Here is a 17,703-nt window from a genome sequence, read left to right as displayed (position 1 = left end):
CCCCGGGTGGCCATGCCATAATTCCTCCTCCTCCACCATTCTCTAAGGATTTTGTGCATGCAAGCACACAAGACTGATGTTTTTTTCAAGACACCACGTCTAGGACTTGAACTGCTCTTCAGTCATGTAGGATCCAGCCACCTTAACCACCATGTCTCCAGCTGGGGCTGGAGAAAACTTTATTTCTTTAGAGGGAGAGACAGGAAAAAAAAACAAACTCTTTACAGTCTTAATGCTGTGAATCTTCTCTTAGTTCCAGCCAGCCCTTGACCTTGGACACATGTGTGCCTAATGTACTTAGGGAAGTCTCTGTATGTGAATTTGAGACCTTTCCTTGTGGATCAGCCACTCAGAGTGCACCATCATCCAGTCTCTTGTTGAAGATGGTGCAGAGTCTCTATTTAATTTGTTTTTAAACTTTACATAAGTGAAATTATACAGAATGATTCTCATATATCTGATTTATTTAATTCACAATTGTGGTTGTAAGATTTACCCATACTGTTTCATTTATTTTCATTGATCTGGAGCAGCAGTCCAATGGAAATATAATGTAAGCCAGCATGTGTAATTTAAAATATTCTAGTAGTCACATTTTAAAAAGTAAAAGTAAACAAGTAAAATTAATTTTAATAGTATGTTTATTTTTTAAAAATAATTATTTTATTTAACTTTATTTATTTATTTTAATTTGATGAGAGAGAGAAAGTAAGAAAGCAAGCTGCCAGGTCTGGGACTTGAACCATAGTCTGCCATGTGAGAGTCCAGTGCCCTTAACTGCCACACTACCTTACCAGTCTCAGTGGTATGTTTCTTATGCTCAATATATGTGAGATATCAAATTCAACATATGCATATTAGTAAATATCACAATATTTATAAATATCAATTCAACAAAAGTATTGATATCTTTTTTCATATTAAGTCTGAAATTTGATGTCTGTTTTATATACAGCACATTTCAAATCACACTTTTACCACACTGCAAATGCTCAGTAGCTGCATGTGACTAGTGGCTGCCATACTGGACAGAGTAATCTGGATACAAGAATAGCACTATTTATTTGCCCATTCCATGGTTGATGAGCTTTGTTTTGAATTGAGTTGCTATAAACATTCTTTTACCAGTCTCCCAGTGCTGTAAGATACTTTTGTCGTGGTTTTCATGTTGGAGGAAAACCCATGTAGTCATATTTCTTCTAGTACTCTTCATATCAGGCTCAGCTTTATTAAAGTAGCTATCGTAAGGTGTGTAAAGCATTTTATTTGAAAGAGTCTGCCAATGTTAAATAACTAGAGTGTAAACAACTCTGCCACAGAAGTACCTTCGACCCACCAAAAGCACATGTATTCAAGGACTTTTCAAGTAGGCTTCCACTCTGTAATAGCATCTGTCTCAAATGTTGCTGCCTTGTAAAATTTCAGGCCAGCTAACAATCATCCCAGAGATTTCTCAGGAGCATCTTTGTAGCTTCCTATTAAATTGTTCAGTGGAGGCAGGATAATGTGATACACTATTTCTTCAAACTTCTATGCATCCTTTTTTTCTTTCTTAGTTTATGTATGTCATTAGAGTCACTGTGTTCACTGAGTATTAGTTTTACTGAAGGTCCACATTGATAATCAGTTACTTGTTCTGCATTTGTCTTACTTATTATTTTGAAGGATAGCAGCTCCCAAATTTCTTATCTAAAAGATTTTTTTTAAAAAAAAAGATGTTTTAATTCATTTGTATGTTGAAATAGTAAGACTAACGAAATAATGCAAATTAAAGTTGGATGCGAGAATGTGTTCACTGGCATTTCTTTCAGAGTTTCTAAAATTGGAAGGAAAAGATATCTAAAGAATATCAAGGACAGAATGCAGGTTAGCTTTAGACTCAATGTGATTTTCAAATAACTTTTGTATTGAGAACAGCATCATGAGAGCAGTGAACTTGAGCAGTTTATCCCGCCAGCTTTCTCTCCACTTAATTTATCATCAGATTTGCTCTCAGCCTGGAAATGGGCCAATTACATGAGCTGCCTTCCTGCCTTCCATTCTAGTGTGACAAGCAGTAAAAAAGAAGAGAGGTAGGAAGTCAGCCATGACCTTAAGTGATGAAATGGGAAATCTGCTCCGTGGAGGGTCTTATTTTAACTGTTAGATTAATGACTTAGTAGGGGGTCGGATTGAAAATGTTTTTCAGTTATGTGACTGCATGATTTCAACTGCCTCCAAACATTCATACATAAATCATTCTTTTCTATTAAATCTGGTTTTAAGGCATTTTTTTTCCTGTATGATTTTGTTGAGTGCATTTTTCTTTTGAGAAAAAATATCTTGAACATGAATATTGGGAGAATTTAATTTTTCTCTAATGAAAAGTATCACTTTTACCCTGCTAGATAAATAGAATTAATAGTACTTAGACTTGATTATTTTAGTTTATATCATAAAGATGAAGTTTAGCTTATTCAAATCTTTTTTGGAAGAAAGGAATGATAGTTTATAAATAAACACAAAATATGTTGATAACAATAGGTTTTATTCCTTTCCCTGTGAACTTATTCTAATGCCTCTTAAAATATTAGTAGGTTTTTTTTCTCCTTTTTTGAAAGTCTGTTTATCTCTTACATGAGAGAGATACAGACAGCTAGAAAGAGAGGAAGGAAAAGAGAAAAGCACCCTCAAGAGGGTCTCTTGCCATGAGCCCCACCCCACCTCAGCCTTTCTCAGCCAGTCAGAGTCACCCTGATCTTCCATATGACTTTTAAGTATTGTAGAATGTTGCACTGTCACTGTGTCACTATGACTGGTCCAGTTGCTTTTCTTTATGATTTTGAAGTACTCTATTTTTTAAAGAATTGTATCTGGAGGAATAAAAGCATTTTTAAGTTTGTTTCACATACATTGTTTCCTACGTTTTTTTTTTTATAAGCTAGGTATTACAAAATTATAATTGCAATATTTTGTAGATAAAGAAACTGGGGAAAATGGGATATCAAGTCATTTAAGGTCACAGTTTCAGTAAAGATAGTTGGAATATACCTTCAGTCATCATAACGTTGGGTTGTCAGGAAAGACATGGAGCATTTTTGCATCGAATAAGAAAATACGTCATGACTTTCCTGACCTGATAGTTCAGTCCTTGTCAATAGACCATTTCACCATGGTTTTATAAAATTTCCCACAATTTTAATTAGAATATAAAACAAAACAGCATGCTAAAAGTGGCTGTAAGATAGTATTAATGACCTATAGAGGAGAAGCCAGTTTTAGTTTTATATTTTTTAAACAAAATTGTTTGCTCTTGGTTTTATATTGTAATGAAACTTTCTGGCTTCCATATTCTTAAGAAAAGAAGCTAGCGTCTTCTTAATTACCTGTCTAGAGATTTATGCTTCTAAGAACTAATCTCACTCTTAGTTAATTCAGCTCAGCCTTTTCTGGTCCTTTATGTTCCCTATTAAAGGCCTTACAGATTGGTAAATTGTGGTGTAGGGGCAGGACTTTGAACTTGAAATCTGAAGACCGAGAGTCCCAGTGCTACATACTACCTATGTGACCTTGGGTAGGACTATATATATTTTTTCCCTCTTATGTAAAATACTTACATCTTTTCTAACAGCATGGGAAGAATTTTAATATGATACATATACCACTAATAAAAAATAACCAAGCTTACACATGGTAGGGTATCCACAAGTACTCAGATTTAAGAGAGAACGGAAACCAGCTGAGGGATGGATATAGAGTTGGACGTCAGCTTGCTTTCTCTTAACTTTCTGGTACATATTTTTTTACTTTTCTACTTTCTTTCTTGTGCTCCCCACCCCCCCCGGCCCCCACCAACCTCCCTAAGTGTTAACCGGTACTAGATACACTACAACAAAGAGGGAAATGCTGAGTGAGGGGCCATTGGCCCCAACCTGGAATAGAGGAGAAAGGGGACCGTGCCAGAGATTCTTATTTCCAGGTCCTGGACCAGTCCAAAAAGTAAAGTACACTCATCCCTCACTTTCCTCTTATGTGCTCAGGGATAGCATCTCAGTCAGTGAGATGTAGAGGGATTTATTCACATATCAGATGAGGCTTGACCGATGACCTCTAGAATCTCCTTCACCTGAGTTTTTCTCTTTGGTGTTGGTGTCTCTACAGAGATATAAAATACACTTAAGATCTATACTACAGTGTTCACCCTTGGTTGTTTCTCCCAGGCATGCATTTTTGTGTTGTCCTTCCAGTTGTTTGTGCATGTTTCTCATAAAACAAAACCATGAATCTACTCTGTCCTGCTTAACTTGGTTTCCAGATGGCTTCTGTGTTCCAGCCGTCTTATATGTGAATCTGTTCAAGTTCTCACAGATATTATATACACCCAGTTTATATACTCAGCAGTTCTATCTTCATTGTAATCATATTTTCATTTGATGGTAAACTCTATCAGGGCTGAAACTGACCTTAAGTCTTGATAGCCTCCCTACACAGCACTTAAGACTAATAACCACTCATATTTGTTAAACAAAAAGCAGCACTGTTATTTTTCATGATGTTTTGTTCTTAGGAACTTGGAAATTTATTCTTTAAGGGAATAACCATCTATGGAGGTAATTCAGAAAAAAACGGAATTAAAAGTAGGGGTTTATTGTTTGTAAAAGTATTTTGTTATCCATACATTGTCTTTTCAATGAAATTTTTGAAGACCTCCTTGTACATATTTCACATCTACCAATGAGTGACTGTTGGAGTTGTCTGATGAAGGCATTGTATCTTCCTTTTATTTCCTTGTGGATGGTGTGTTCCTTGTAACTGGGTTTGGATTAACACTGGTTTTTGCAAGTATGATTATTACCAGCATATCCTTTGTATTGTGGAACATTCTAGTGTAGATAGTTGGTGAAAACAAAGGTATGATTTGCTGGTGGTTAATATAATTAGCAAATATATTCTATAGGAGAGAATTAAATTGCTTTAACTATACATGTTGAGTACCCCTAATCTGAAAGTCTGAAATCTGAAATGCTCTAAAATCTAAAACTTTTTGAGTGCTGACATGATGCCACAAGTGGGAAACCTGATTTCATGTGATAGATTGCAGTTAAAACTCTACAGTACAAAAATATTGTGTAAGGACTAGCAGATGGCATAATGATTCTATTGCAGGACTCCCACATGGTTGACCATGGTTTGAGTTTTGCACCTGGAGGTTTGAAACTCACACTGGGTGCATGTGTGTGTGTGCCCAAAATCCCGAGAGGAGAATGGAGGAGAAGGGACTACAGTGTGTCCATCCCCCTGTGTGGGTTATTTCTTGCTTTCTGTCTCTCCAGTGAGTGCACACACCCTATAGCAAAAATCTCTCTCTTAAAAAAAAAAAAGATAATTGTGTAAAATTATCTCCAGGCAGTGTGTGTAAGCTATATGAAATATAAATGGATTTAATGTTTACACTGGGTTCCATTAACAAGATATAGCATTAAATATTAGGTTGTTGGGGAAGTCATGACACAGTTTTTCACAGGAAAAGATTGCAAAATATATCATGACTTTCCTGACAGCCTAATGTGCAAATATTCCAAAATACAAAAAAATCTTAAACACTTCTGACCTCAAGCATTTTCTATAAGGGATATTCACCCTGTATTATCTACATACAATAGTGTGAAATTAAAAACAAAAACAAAAATGAAAAGTAATGCATGTTGGAAAAAATTATGGTAGTATATATGGTCGTATAGAAGAATATGAAGATAAAAAAGGCAGGTCCTCATTGGCTTCCATAGTCTTTAATGGGACCTATTTCCCCATGACAGCATGATTTATGTTCTTTAAGACATTTTTCTTCATGAACACACATGCATACTCATGTGCACACACATACATATAATTTTAAAATTAAAAAAATTTAAAACGTTTTTCTGAACTTTGTTTTCTCGTATACTTATGCGTCTCTTAAGTTAGTACAAATAGATCTACTACTATTTGAAATATAGTGTAGTGTTTCAGAGTATGAATATAGTTAACTATTAACTTATTGACTGTCCGTGAGGACATGGTTTCCATTTCTCCCTACCATTTGTAATGCTGCTCTGTGTTTTGTATATACAAGTACTTTTGAATAATAGATTCTTAGCACTAGAAATGTCAGAACAAATTGTGTATGCATTTAGAAGTTATTGCCAAATTGTCCTCTGAAAGCTACCAGTTTTATGCTTGAATTATATTTAAAAACTTGATGTTTCCATATGATTAAAATATGCTTTTAAAAAAGTGAGTGAACTCTGTAGTCATATACAGATGACACTACCTTTTTTCCCTTCACATGAGAACTTATTTATTTATTATTTTTGTGGAGAGATTTTCACTGTAGGGCGCGTGCGCTTGCCAGACAGACAGAGAGAGACATAGAGACAGAAAGCGAGAAATCACCCCCCAAGGGGGATGGTCACGCCGCAATCCCTTCTCCTCCATTCTCCTCTCGGGATCTTGGGCACGCACGCACACACGCCCGGCGTGAGTTTTAAGCCACTGGGTCCGGGACACGAACCGCGGTCGACTACGTGGGAGTCCAGCGACATAGCCATTACGCTAACTGCTGGTTCTCCACATGAGAACTTATTTTTAAAAGAATTATTTATTTAATTCCATGTGTTATTATTATTTTTTTCATTTGATCAGAGAGAGAGAAAGAGAAAGCAAGTCACCAGGTCCGGAACCTGCACTGCGGTTGGCCATATGGGAATCCAGCACCTTAAACCACCATGACACCTGCCAGCCCCCATGAGAAGTGTTTTACATTTTATTTACGCATAAAAAGTAGTCTTAGAATTTACAATTCCTGATTTGGAAGAATCATGGATCTCTAGTTTGTGACAAATTGGCTAGGGTAATGCAGAGATGCCCATGTTACTTTTAGCCCAGTACCCTCATTCTTTCTCATTCATCTCCAAATCTTGCCTTGCCTCATACCCTTTAGTCATCTGTAACACCACTGCAAACCCTCTAGTTTAGACAAATGATTACTACCATCTGCCATCAGTTTTCTCACTCATCCTTCTCTTCTCTGTAGCCGGCCCTTAAGTCTTCCATACTGGTTTGATGAACTTATTGTTTTTATCTTTCCCTGTTGGCTAGATGAGCTGATTATTCCTGTCTTCCCACATAAGTGGGTTTCTCGTACTTACCACTCTAAGATTATTCAGAGTGTTTAAAAATTCCAGCTTTAAAGTCAGACAGCCCGAGTTAAAATACTGACTTCTTTGATTTCTGGCTTTGTAACTGAGGGCAAGTAATTAAATAGCTCCAGGACTCAGTTATGTTTGTAAAATGTGGACAATAAAGAGTGCCTGTTTCATAAGGTCAGGAGGACTGAAGGAGTCAAAAGTTGTTATTTTCACTATTACTATGTCATGGTAGTTGACAGGAGGCTACAGGAGCAGTTGTAAATAGTTGAGGAAAAGATTTATGAATCCTTAATTTGTCATTGTGGTTTTGTTTTGTTTTAATTTTGCCAGAGGGCATGTGCTCACAAGAGAGAGACAAAGAGAGGGAGAAAGCCCTTCTCCCACAGTGAGGCCTGACCATGCCGAAGTTTCTTTTTTCTCCATCCTGTTAAGATTTGGGGCACACATGCACACACACACACAAGCATGCACCCGTGTTTTTCAATTTTCCAATACTTGGATTCAAACCATGCAGTCAGCTATATGGGATCCAGCTTCCTTAACTACCAGGCCATGGGACTGACTTGGAAACTGACTTTTTTTTTTTTTTTTTGAGAGGTTTTTGCTATAGGACACATGCATTTGCCAGAAAGACAGAGAGAGAGACAGAAAGCGAGAAATCACCCCCCATGGGGGATGGCCATGCCACAATCCCTTCTCCTCCATTCTCAAAACTCTTGGCATCTTGGGCATGCACGCACACGCACCTGGTGTGAGTTTAAGCCACTGGGTCGAGGACTCGAACTGCAGTCAACTACATGGGAGTCCAGTGACATAGCCATTACGCTAACTGCTGGTCTCTGGAAACTGACTTTTTAAAAAGTTTGTTAGGTTCAGCCTTGGTAGCTGCAGTGATGATGCCTGTGTTCCACCCTGAAAAGCTGGTTGCATTGACATATGCCTGAGTTTCAGCATCTTGGGAGTCTGATGCAGAAGGATTGTGACATAGAGAGACTTTGTCTAAAACAAGACAAATCTTTCAGACTAATCTGAACAAACTATTCTTAAAGGGTACAGGCACGGAAGGGCTCTTTTAATAAATCTGGAGAGTTAAATTATGTAAAAGTAAGACTTTTTGAGAATTTTACAATGAAATCTTTATACTATGTACCATGTAAACATTAACACACTTATTAGAAAAGAAATGGAAAATGGGTTACCTGTTGGGCACGCTGTGTTTATACTCCACATTTTAAAATGAGCATGGGAGAACGTACAAATACTTCATTGCTTTCTACCCATATAAAATACACGATTATTTCTGTACATGAATAAATATACTGTTGAACTCCTGAAATAAATTAAATGATATTAAGAGATGAGTAATAAAGTCAGAAGAGGAGAAGATAATAGAGGAGGGGCCATAAACCCTGACAGGTCTATTTGAGTTCCCCGAGATAGATGCTGATGACAATGCTGTGTGTTTACTTCTTCGGCATTTAGCTGAAAGGAAGGTGGTTTGTTGGGGGAGTGGAACCTGGTGCTACCAGGGCTTCCTCAGTCATTAGACCCTACAGTAGAGAAAATAGGTTGTCCTCCAACAGCTCCTGCAGAGGACACCACAGTGTATCATGGCAGCAGAATTACATGGCCTGATATAGCAAGTAGAAAGTAATGAAGGATCTGGCTTTTTCAGCCACAATAAAATTGTAAATTGAAATGAAGGCATTAGTTACCACCTTGAAACGAGAATTTAATTAAGAATTAAATTTAAATCTTTTCTAAAGGGTGTGTCCACTCAGTGCACCTTATTTTTCAGCAGTCTCCTTGTGCTTTTCGCTCTGCTCTAAAGAAAGACTTTTTTGAATCTTAATCACCAAGTTTGCTGTCTTGCCATTTTCTTCTCATTGCCAATGGTCAATGTCAGGATTTCGCCCTCAGTGTGTAAGTACCATGCCTTTGTAAGCCACAGCTTTGACAGCAGGCCTGAAACTGTAGGAGATGACATTTTCCTATAGGTGCATCAAAAAAGACTAAATGAATCACATCTGCTGCCTACACTCTGCCTAAACACAATGAATTTGACTATTTAATTTTAGCAAAAAAGCACACTGCTTTATGAGTATAAATGGTTGAAAGCTTTGTTTGTAAGTTGTGTTACTGAGGCAGTTAGGTTATAGTTAAGATAGAGATGTAATTGTAAATTGAAGCCTTGCACTCTTTCTTGTCTTGCATTTGTGTACCAGCAGAGTGAGAGAAGGGAAAGCATCAGTCCCCATTAGTACCAAGCTCCAGCAGCTCCACGTACCTAACGTAGCATGAGCAAATTGTGAACATGTCTTCTTGCTCAGTTTAAAATTTGCAGAATGATTTGGTGTGGTCAGATGTTTCATAGTGACTGTATCTGTGGTGTAACATGAATGGCCTCATTCGGTATGTCTGAAATATGCTGCATTCAGTACACTGCAGAGGTATATATCTAATTCTTCACCAACCTCAATACTTTTCATTATTCAGATCCAGTATGTGCACCGTGCTTAACATTCTCTCCAAATATGGAATCCTTTTCCCCTCTGTCCATACTCCCGTTTGTTCCCCTGGCAAAGTTCTGATATGTCTTAAGTGGTGCCTAGGCAAACTATTTTCATGGTATACTTCAGGAATTTGATATGCTCTTAATTTTGAGTACTACTGAGGTAGAGGTAGTGTTTTGTGGTTTTTTTTTTTTTTTTTTTTTGAGAGATTTTCACTGTAGGGCGCGTGCGCTCGCCAGACAGACAGAGAGAGACAGAGAGACAGAAAGCGAGAAATCACCCCCCAGGGGGGATGGTCACGCCGCAATCCCTTCTCCTCCATTCTCCTCTCGGGATCTTTGGCACGCACGCACACACGCCCGGCGTGAGTTTTAAGCCACCGGGTCCGGGACACGAACCGCGGTCGACTACATGGGAGTCCAGCGACATAGCCATTACGCTAACTGCCGGTTCCCGAGGTAGTGTTTTGATGTTAGGGACAAATCAAAGCTAAATCAGAACCAAATCATGCAGTAGACAGAGGAAGCCAAAGACCTAGATAAAGGTTCTTCACATTTGTGAATTCTCTTTGCTCTCCTTCAGTGGTATTGCTTTACCAAGTGGGGCTAGTCTAACTGACACATCTCTATCTGGGAACAAGAGAGAATTCAATGGCTTTACTTTTTTTCAACAGTTAATTTCACTTTCCCTAAAGGCTTTAAACTTTGAAGAATTAATTTTCAGTAATAAAATACCTATGAAGATTAATTATAGAGTTGTAAATATTATAACATTTATAATTATAAATAAAAATAAGAGAAAAAAGGATAGGTTTTAAAACATCTTAATAGGCCATTTAATTTACATACATATGGATTCTGGCTCATGCCTACATGGGGGAATATGTAGTAGCAAATATACAGACACATGGCATTTTATTTCTTTTTTTAATTCCCTTCTCAAAGCTAAAGGTACAGAGGTTTGTCTTTGATTATAGACAGGTGTCAGAAATGTCATGACTTATTTTTTTCTATGCAAAAATGTGTCATGACTTTTCCAACAACCCAATAGAAATAAATTTCGTGAGCCTTACCTTTTATGTGAGGCTTAGGCATCACTGTAATGCCTGTAATCAAGGCATATTAGAATTTAAATAGTTAAACATTAGCATTAAAGTTTAATACTTGAATCTGTGCTTTTGGAGGGATTATTGTTATTGTGTACATTTAATTTCCTGGTCTGTAATCTGTAGTGTACATGTCTTATTCTAAATCACTGAGTTATGTATACATTTGTATTTTATTTATCCACTGTTTATATTCACTTGCATTCTCATGACTAAGAAGTTCTCTTTATCACATGAGTAGATGTCTGATTATTATTGTCCATTTGATTTTTTTATTCCTATATTTAGACTTTAGGAACTGTAGGCATAAGGAACTTAAAGTGATTCGCCAGGGGATGTGTAGTTTTTCCACACCATGTCTAGGCTGGAATCTTCCGAATTCTTTTTTTCTTTTTTGGAGACGTTTTCGCTATAGGGCGCGTGCGATCGCCAGACAGACAGAGACAGACAGAGACAGAAAGCGAGAAATCACCCCTCAGGGGGGATGGTCACACTGCAATCCCTTCTCCTCCATTCTCCTCTTGGGATCTTGGGCACACACGCACACACGCCCGATGTGAGTTTTAAGCCACCTGGTCTGGGACACGAACTGCGGTCGACAATGTGGGAGTCCAGCGACATAGCCATTATGCTAACTGCTGGTTCCTCTTCCGAATTCTAATCCAGGATTAGGAAGCCTGCGCATCCTCTCAACTCATATGTAGACTTCATAGATTATTTGCAATTAAATTTTTATCTGTGGTCCATTTTTTTCTCTAGTGCCTTTTCATCTCTCTTAGTATTCTCAGGAAGTGAGTTCATCATAATACTAGCTTACCCCCATAAATCGAAGACAAAACCAAAAAAAAAAAAAAAACAAAAAACAAAAACCCAAAAGGATAACCTTGACTTTCTTAAAAACTTAGCGAGACACAATTTACATGTTTACTATTAACATTTACTATTAGGTATTTCTGCACTTGGGTAAGAACCAAAATCTCTGCATATGTAAATTAAATGATCCATTAAAACAACTTCAAAATCAATCATATTTTAAAATCCAACAGATTTTTAATGATAAAATACAGTGTTAATCCAAGTCAAAAATGATTTCTGGATTTTTCTATCACTTCTTGCTCTGAGCATGAAAAAACTAAGAGATGAGTGTGTTCTGAAATTTTGAAAGGCCACGGAAGAAGACTGCAGTTTACTCCAGTCCAAATTCAGGTATACTTTAAATAATCTAGATATTTCCATGCCATACTGTAGCTCCAGGTCTCACAGGGCTCTGACCTAGGAGCCAAGTGCCTCCTGCCATGCCACAGCACACTCTGCCCTAGTATTTTGGGGTGCCCAGCAGAGAGCAACTTAAAAATCCCCCAAACTGGGAGTAATTTAACCACTACAAGGATAGAAATTGGATTTATTATGCTCAGTTTATCAGAAGGAACAGTGGAAATGGATGATGGGTAGCTAGTCAGTTTTTTCTACAAAGGAAATAAGGACAGATATGTCTGATTTCCGGAAAGATTTTATTAAGATATTGGCAAAAAAGGAAATAAGGACAGATATGTCTGATTTCCTGGAAAGATTTTAGTAAGATACTGGAAAGAAGTTAAAAATAATTTAGTAGTTTAGTTTTTTGGAAAGTCTCTCATGAATGTATAGCTGTCTTTATGCATGTGTGTTTCACTAGAATCAAAGGGATGGTTGGGTTAGGAGCTCTGAATCCCTGTGAGAGAGATGGATGTAGATCTGGTAGTTAACTCTTTATAGCATTTTGTGTCCTTACAGCTTTCTGTAAAAGAGAAACATACTAACAAATGCCTACTATCATATAGATACCCTTCCTTAAACTTATCCTTGCTAGAGAGTTGACAACCGCTGCCTTGATCTCTGGGCTCATCTTTAGCTACAAGGTACTAGGGAGAGAGAAGAAGGAGACTGACTAGCATTGTGGCTATGGATATCATAACCATTTATAGAATGGGGGACCACTATCTGTATTCATCGTCAGGAGACACTGAGGAGAAAATGAAATTATGTGAAGAGGCGTTACTGTGGTTCTTAACCTTTAAAATAACAATCCTTTTCCCAGGGGAGGAATACATACATGTATCCCCACCAGCCAAAGCCCTCAGAGGCTGGCCCTTCTTCTGTATTGCTCTCTTTCCAAACCTCTTCTCTAGGTCACATGGACTGTCTTTTATTTCCTCCCCTCACCATGTTTCTACTTGCCTAAAGCATTGAGGCAAGTTATTTTCTTCCTTTCTCTTTTGCAGACCCACTCCTTCCTTTCTTTGCCTTTAGTTAACTTCTAATTAGCTCCAAAGCTCCTTAAGGCCATCTCAGCGCAGTGTCATTTCCTATAGACATGTGTATCCTCGTAGTCCCAAGCCAGGACAGAGCTCTCTGATAGAGTTTCGCAGCACCCTGTCCTCTTCATTTGAGCAGTTATTTACCATTTTTTATTATATGTTTATAATTTGATTTATTAGATTGATATTATTTCATACATTTAAAGTTTTTCAAATAGTAGAAATAGCAGACCTCTTTGCTTATAATTAAAGGTACCGTTTCATAAAACTTTTTTTCAGATTACTAACTGTAATCACATAAGCACACTGATATATAAGTACATTATATAAGATATAAAATGTATTTTTTATTGTGGGTCTTCGTCAGAAAAACTTGAAAGCCTTTGAGCTAGACTGTAAATTTGGTGAGCACAGAAATTCTGTTTTATATACCATTCTATTCCCGGTTAAGCAGAGAGGCTGGCATGAAGGCAAGCTCTCAGTGAGTACACTGACTTGTCGAATGAATGATGAACTTACACTTTTCCAGCAAACTTCATGTGTTAGAGCATTAGAAGAAAATAGTAATGTAAAGAAAGCCTATGAATGTATTTTTAAGGGCTGATAATGAGGTAAAATATTAGGGACTGATATTTTTACATTAAAAATTGTTCGTGGGAACCAGCAGTTAGCGTAATGGCTATGTCACTGGGCTCCCACGTAGTCGATCGCGGTTCGTGTCCTGGACCCGGTGGCTTAAAACTCACACCGGGCGCGTGTTCGTGCGTGCCCAAGATCCCGAGAGGAGAATGGAGGAGAAGGGATTGCGGCGTGACCATCCCCCCTGGGGGGTGATTTCTCGCTTTCTGTCTCTCTGTCTCTCTCTGTCTGTCTGGCGAGCGCACGCGCCCTGCAGTGAAAATCTCTCCAAAAAAAAAAAAAAATTGTTCGTCTTACTTAAGGATCTTAGATCTTAATATACTATTGTATTTTATTAACAAATAGTGAAACTTAAATTTTAACATTCCCAAATATATGGATAATTTTTAGTTTTCTAGGGCAGACTACATACATAGGGCTTATGACATAGCTGTTATCTTTTGTGTGTACTTCAGCAATAAAATATTTATGCAGTTTGGCAAGGTGATACTACAACCTGGTTTAGTACAACAGCTGCACTGCCTGTTCCCATGTGGTTTGATTTCCCTTTTTAATCTTCAGTTTTCTGCAACTAAAGACTTATGTCAGCATGCAGTTTATACAGTAGCAGATAATGGTGAAAGCTTCTTGAATTAACATAGTAAAGAGAAATACTCTGCTGAGTTTACTTGTTTCATATTTTTCTAATGTCTTTGAGAAACATTTTTCTAGCATGTCCTACACAGTAGAGCTCTATGAACATCACATATTTACAACGAGACATTTTTGTGACTTTAAAAATTTTTAGAAAACCTGTAAATTCGGTAACCAGCAGTTAGTGTAATGGCTATGTCGCTGGACTCCCACGTAGTCGACCGCGGTTCGCGTCCCAGACCCGGTGCCATAAAACTCACGCCGGGCGCATGTGCGTGTGTGCCCAAGATCCTGAGAGGAGAATGGAGGAGAAGGGATTGCAGCGTGACCATCCCCCCTGGGCGGTGATTTCTCGCTTTCTGTCTCTCTGTCTCTCTCTGTCTGGCGAGCGCACGTGCCCTATAGCGAAAACCTCTCCAAAAAAAAGAAAAAAGAAAACCTGTAAATTCCAAAATATAGTCTTTGATCTTAAGTACTGGAAAAATCTTAGTTCTGAAGTAATCTGCATTTAGCACAAATCAAGAAAATACTGAAAATAAAAGTGATTTTTGTATTTATTTTCAGTCATAAATTTGTATAATTGAAGTTGAGGTTGAATTAAGAGTGTTTAGGCAAAACTAGAGAAGTTTGATTATTTTCAAGTTTATTACCAGAATCCTTTTAGCAAGGAGTTTTTGTCTAGCATATGTGTTATTTTTTTCTTTTTATTTCTAGGTGCTCCTGATCCAACAGCAGGTGCTAGTATAGATGATGAAAACTGCTGGCACTTAGATGAAGAGCAGGTTCAAGAACAGGTTAAACTGTTCCTTTCCCAGGGCGGGTACCACGGATCAGGGAAGCAGCTTAATTTGCTCTTTGCAAAGGTATGATTGTTTATTTTTAAAGAAATATTATCAATATAAACATATATAGAAACTTATCTATATATGATCATGTTTACAATAGGATAAAGGCTTTTAAAAATTATTATTAAAGAATAAGGCTCAAGTTAATTGACCAATCTGAAGCTTTTGTAATGTAACAGAACTTTTAATTTTCTTAGGTGACCTTAGATAAGATGTGGGACATGCTTGTTCCTCAGTTTTTCTCAGTAAAATGGTGATACGTAATTTTGAAAACCTCTTTCAGTAGTAAAAAGTACGCAGCTTAATATTATTTAAAATACTATCCTCTCAAATTTTTTTCCACTTAAGTTTTTCAAGTAAAGCATAGTAAATATAATCCTTAAAGTACGTTTATACATATAAGTTAGTTTCAAAAGCATAGATTTTAGAGTCATACAAATGTCAGTTTAAATCTAAGTTCTATTAATAGATCTTACAAAGAAAATGAACCTTAGCAAATTGTTTAAGTCAGTTTCTTCATCTACAGAATTAGCTAAAAATGACGTATTTCCTAAAGTTATTAAGATAATGGCATTAAATGATGGTGTCTGGTGTTCATCTTCATTACTAAAAATTGGTGGCCTAAGAAAGTTATCTTGGACATAAGTTCTTTGTGAACAGAAAATTATATACATTTAGTACATAAACACATTTCCAAATACTGGATAAAATGCTTGTTTAATAGTATTACATCAATCTATTCATTAGGAGTATAACCATTATTATGCATAATGTAGTAAAATGGCTTTAAGAGGACAGATAACTGTGTTTATTGATGTTTACATTAAACAGCTTCTCTAATATTTATAATGACTAAAATACTTTTTTTAGTTCAGAAGAATTAGAATAAACTCTTGCTAGATAAGGCCAGAATATAGTCATCTTGATTAATAAATACCCCATTAATAAAAAATTGATCTCATATACTATATGTAGATTGCCAATTTTCCAAGAATTAGATTACAATAAGGTATCTTTAACTCTAAAACTACTTCATAAATAATTTAATCACTCTGATAATTCACGGGCACTTCAAAATCATATAATGCTTCAGAGCCAACAGTCTGAAAATTAATTACCATTAGGCTATGGGTATACTTGAGTTCTGGTTAATAGAATTCCAGTTTGTATGCTCAATAGTAAAGCATTTATTTTCATTGCTATTGCTAACAGGGTGATAGATGAGAAATCTATTAGGAAAATATATATTAAATCCGCTGATGTACAGATAATATAAAAGGTTTGGTATATATAGACACATAGGAAGTATTTCATATATTTTCATGTCAGGACAGAGTATACCGTGGCCTAGTGGGAATGATGTGAAAGACATATTAGACATATCTGTAGCTGTTATTCTTATCTCTATATATTATATGCACATTATATATAGCATATGAAGTAATAGCAACATCTCGTTTTGAAAATGGCATAACTTTTAGAGTTAAAACGGATCTGGGTTCTGATCCCAGGTGTTTCCATATCCTTTAAGCAAGTCACTTAACTTCCTGAAGCTTGATTTTATATTCATAAAATGGGGTTTATAATCTGGCCTACTTCACATGGTTGTCATGAAGATTAAATGGTAAGTATAAATGTAAAAAATCTTAATGTGTTGTCCAGTAAATGCCAGCTCCCTTTTTTACTCTCAGTGTTACCTGTCTATGACTTTTTTGTGCTTCTATATTGGGAATAAACTCCTTTTTGGATTAGTGAAGTAACTCTCCTGGAGGAGGCACAGTGTTGTGATTCAGGGTAGAAGTACTTTTGGGTTTTTAACAAGACTCACATTCTAAAGCTAGTGAGGTAGTTCTATTACTAGTTAGGGTACAGGCCTGAGGCAGACTCTATTAAGCTCCTAGATTTGGGCTACTTCTGTAAAGATTTTCTATTTTCTGTCTTATTGTACTTGCCTTTCATGTAGAGTCCTGATAAAAGGACCACCACCCTACTCCTTTTCAACTACTTATGACCTACTCCAATAATTTCCTACAGGGATAACTGTTGTTCATCTGGGATTCTTATTTGTTGAGTACATAGCAGTATATACTTTTGGAATGGGTAGAATCACTTAGGGTTTCCTGTAGAGAGACTTACCCTTGTGTTTCTTTTCTCCTTTCTTTTATTTGGGGAATGTAGCACAAGAGTAATGGACAGAGCTTGAAGTTCCAGCTTGAGAGACCAAGTTAACTTATTAGGTCAGTGGTTATTATTTTGCTTAATGGATCACTCATCTAGAGCTAGAGAGTTCTTGAGTCTATAACCCTGTTCATTTCCTCTTGCCATTGCAAAAATAATCCCATCTGACTGAATAGAAATATGCTGTCACTCTTTATATACATGAAAAAAAAACCTTCAGCAAATGAGAATTCATTTAAAGTACTAATTTATCTGAAGAATTGAAGAATTGAAGGTCTTTCCCAAGTGTGAAAGTGAATATACTAAAAATAATTGAATTGTACAGTT

General features: G+C 36.8%; 1 protein-coding gene across 1 annotated transcript in view; it reads left to right on the top strand.

Annotated features, from left to right (window-relative positions):
- ZSWIM6 (zinc finger SWIM-type containing 6) overlaps positions 1–17,703 on the top strand; it is a 142,561-nt gene that overhangs the window by 67,307 nt on the left and 57,551 nt on the right. Inside the window, exon 4 of the mRNA XM_006148326.2 lies at positions 15,068–15,216. Within this exon, the coding sequence (XP_006148388.2) occupies positions 15,068–15,216 (149 nt within the window). The remainder of the gene's footprint in view (positions 1–15,067; positions 15,217–17,703) is intronic.

Source organism: Tupaia chinensis, unplaced genomic scaffold (assembly GCF_000334495.1).
Source record: "Tupaia chinensis unplaced genomic scaffold, TupChi_1.0 Scaffold000232_1, whole genome shotgun sequence".
NCBI classification, from domain to species: Eukaryota; Metazoa; Chordata; class Mammalia; order Scandentia; family Tupaiidae; genus Tupaia; species Tupaia belangeri.
Note: the sequence above shows the minus strand (reverse complement) of the source record. Positions and strands in the feature narration are given on the sequence as shown.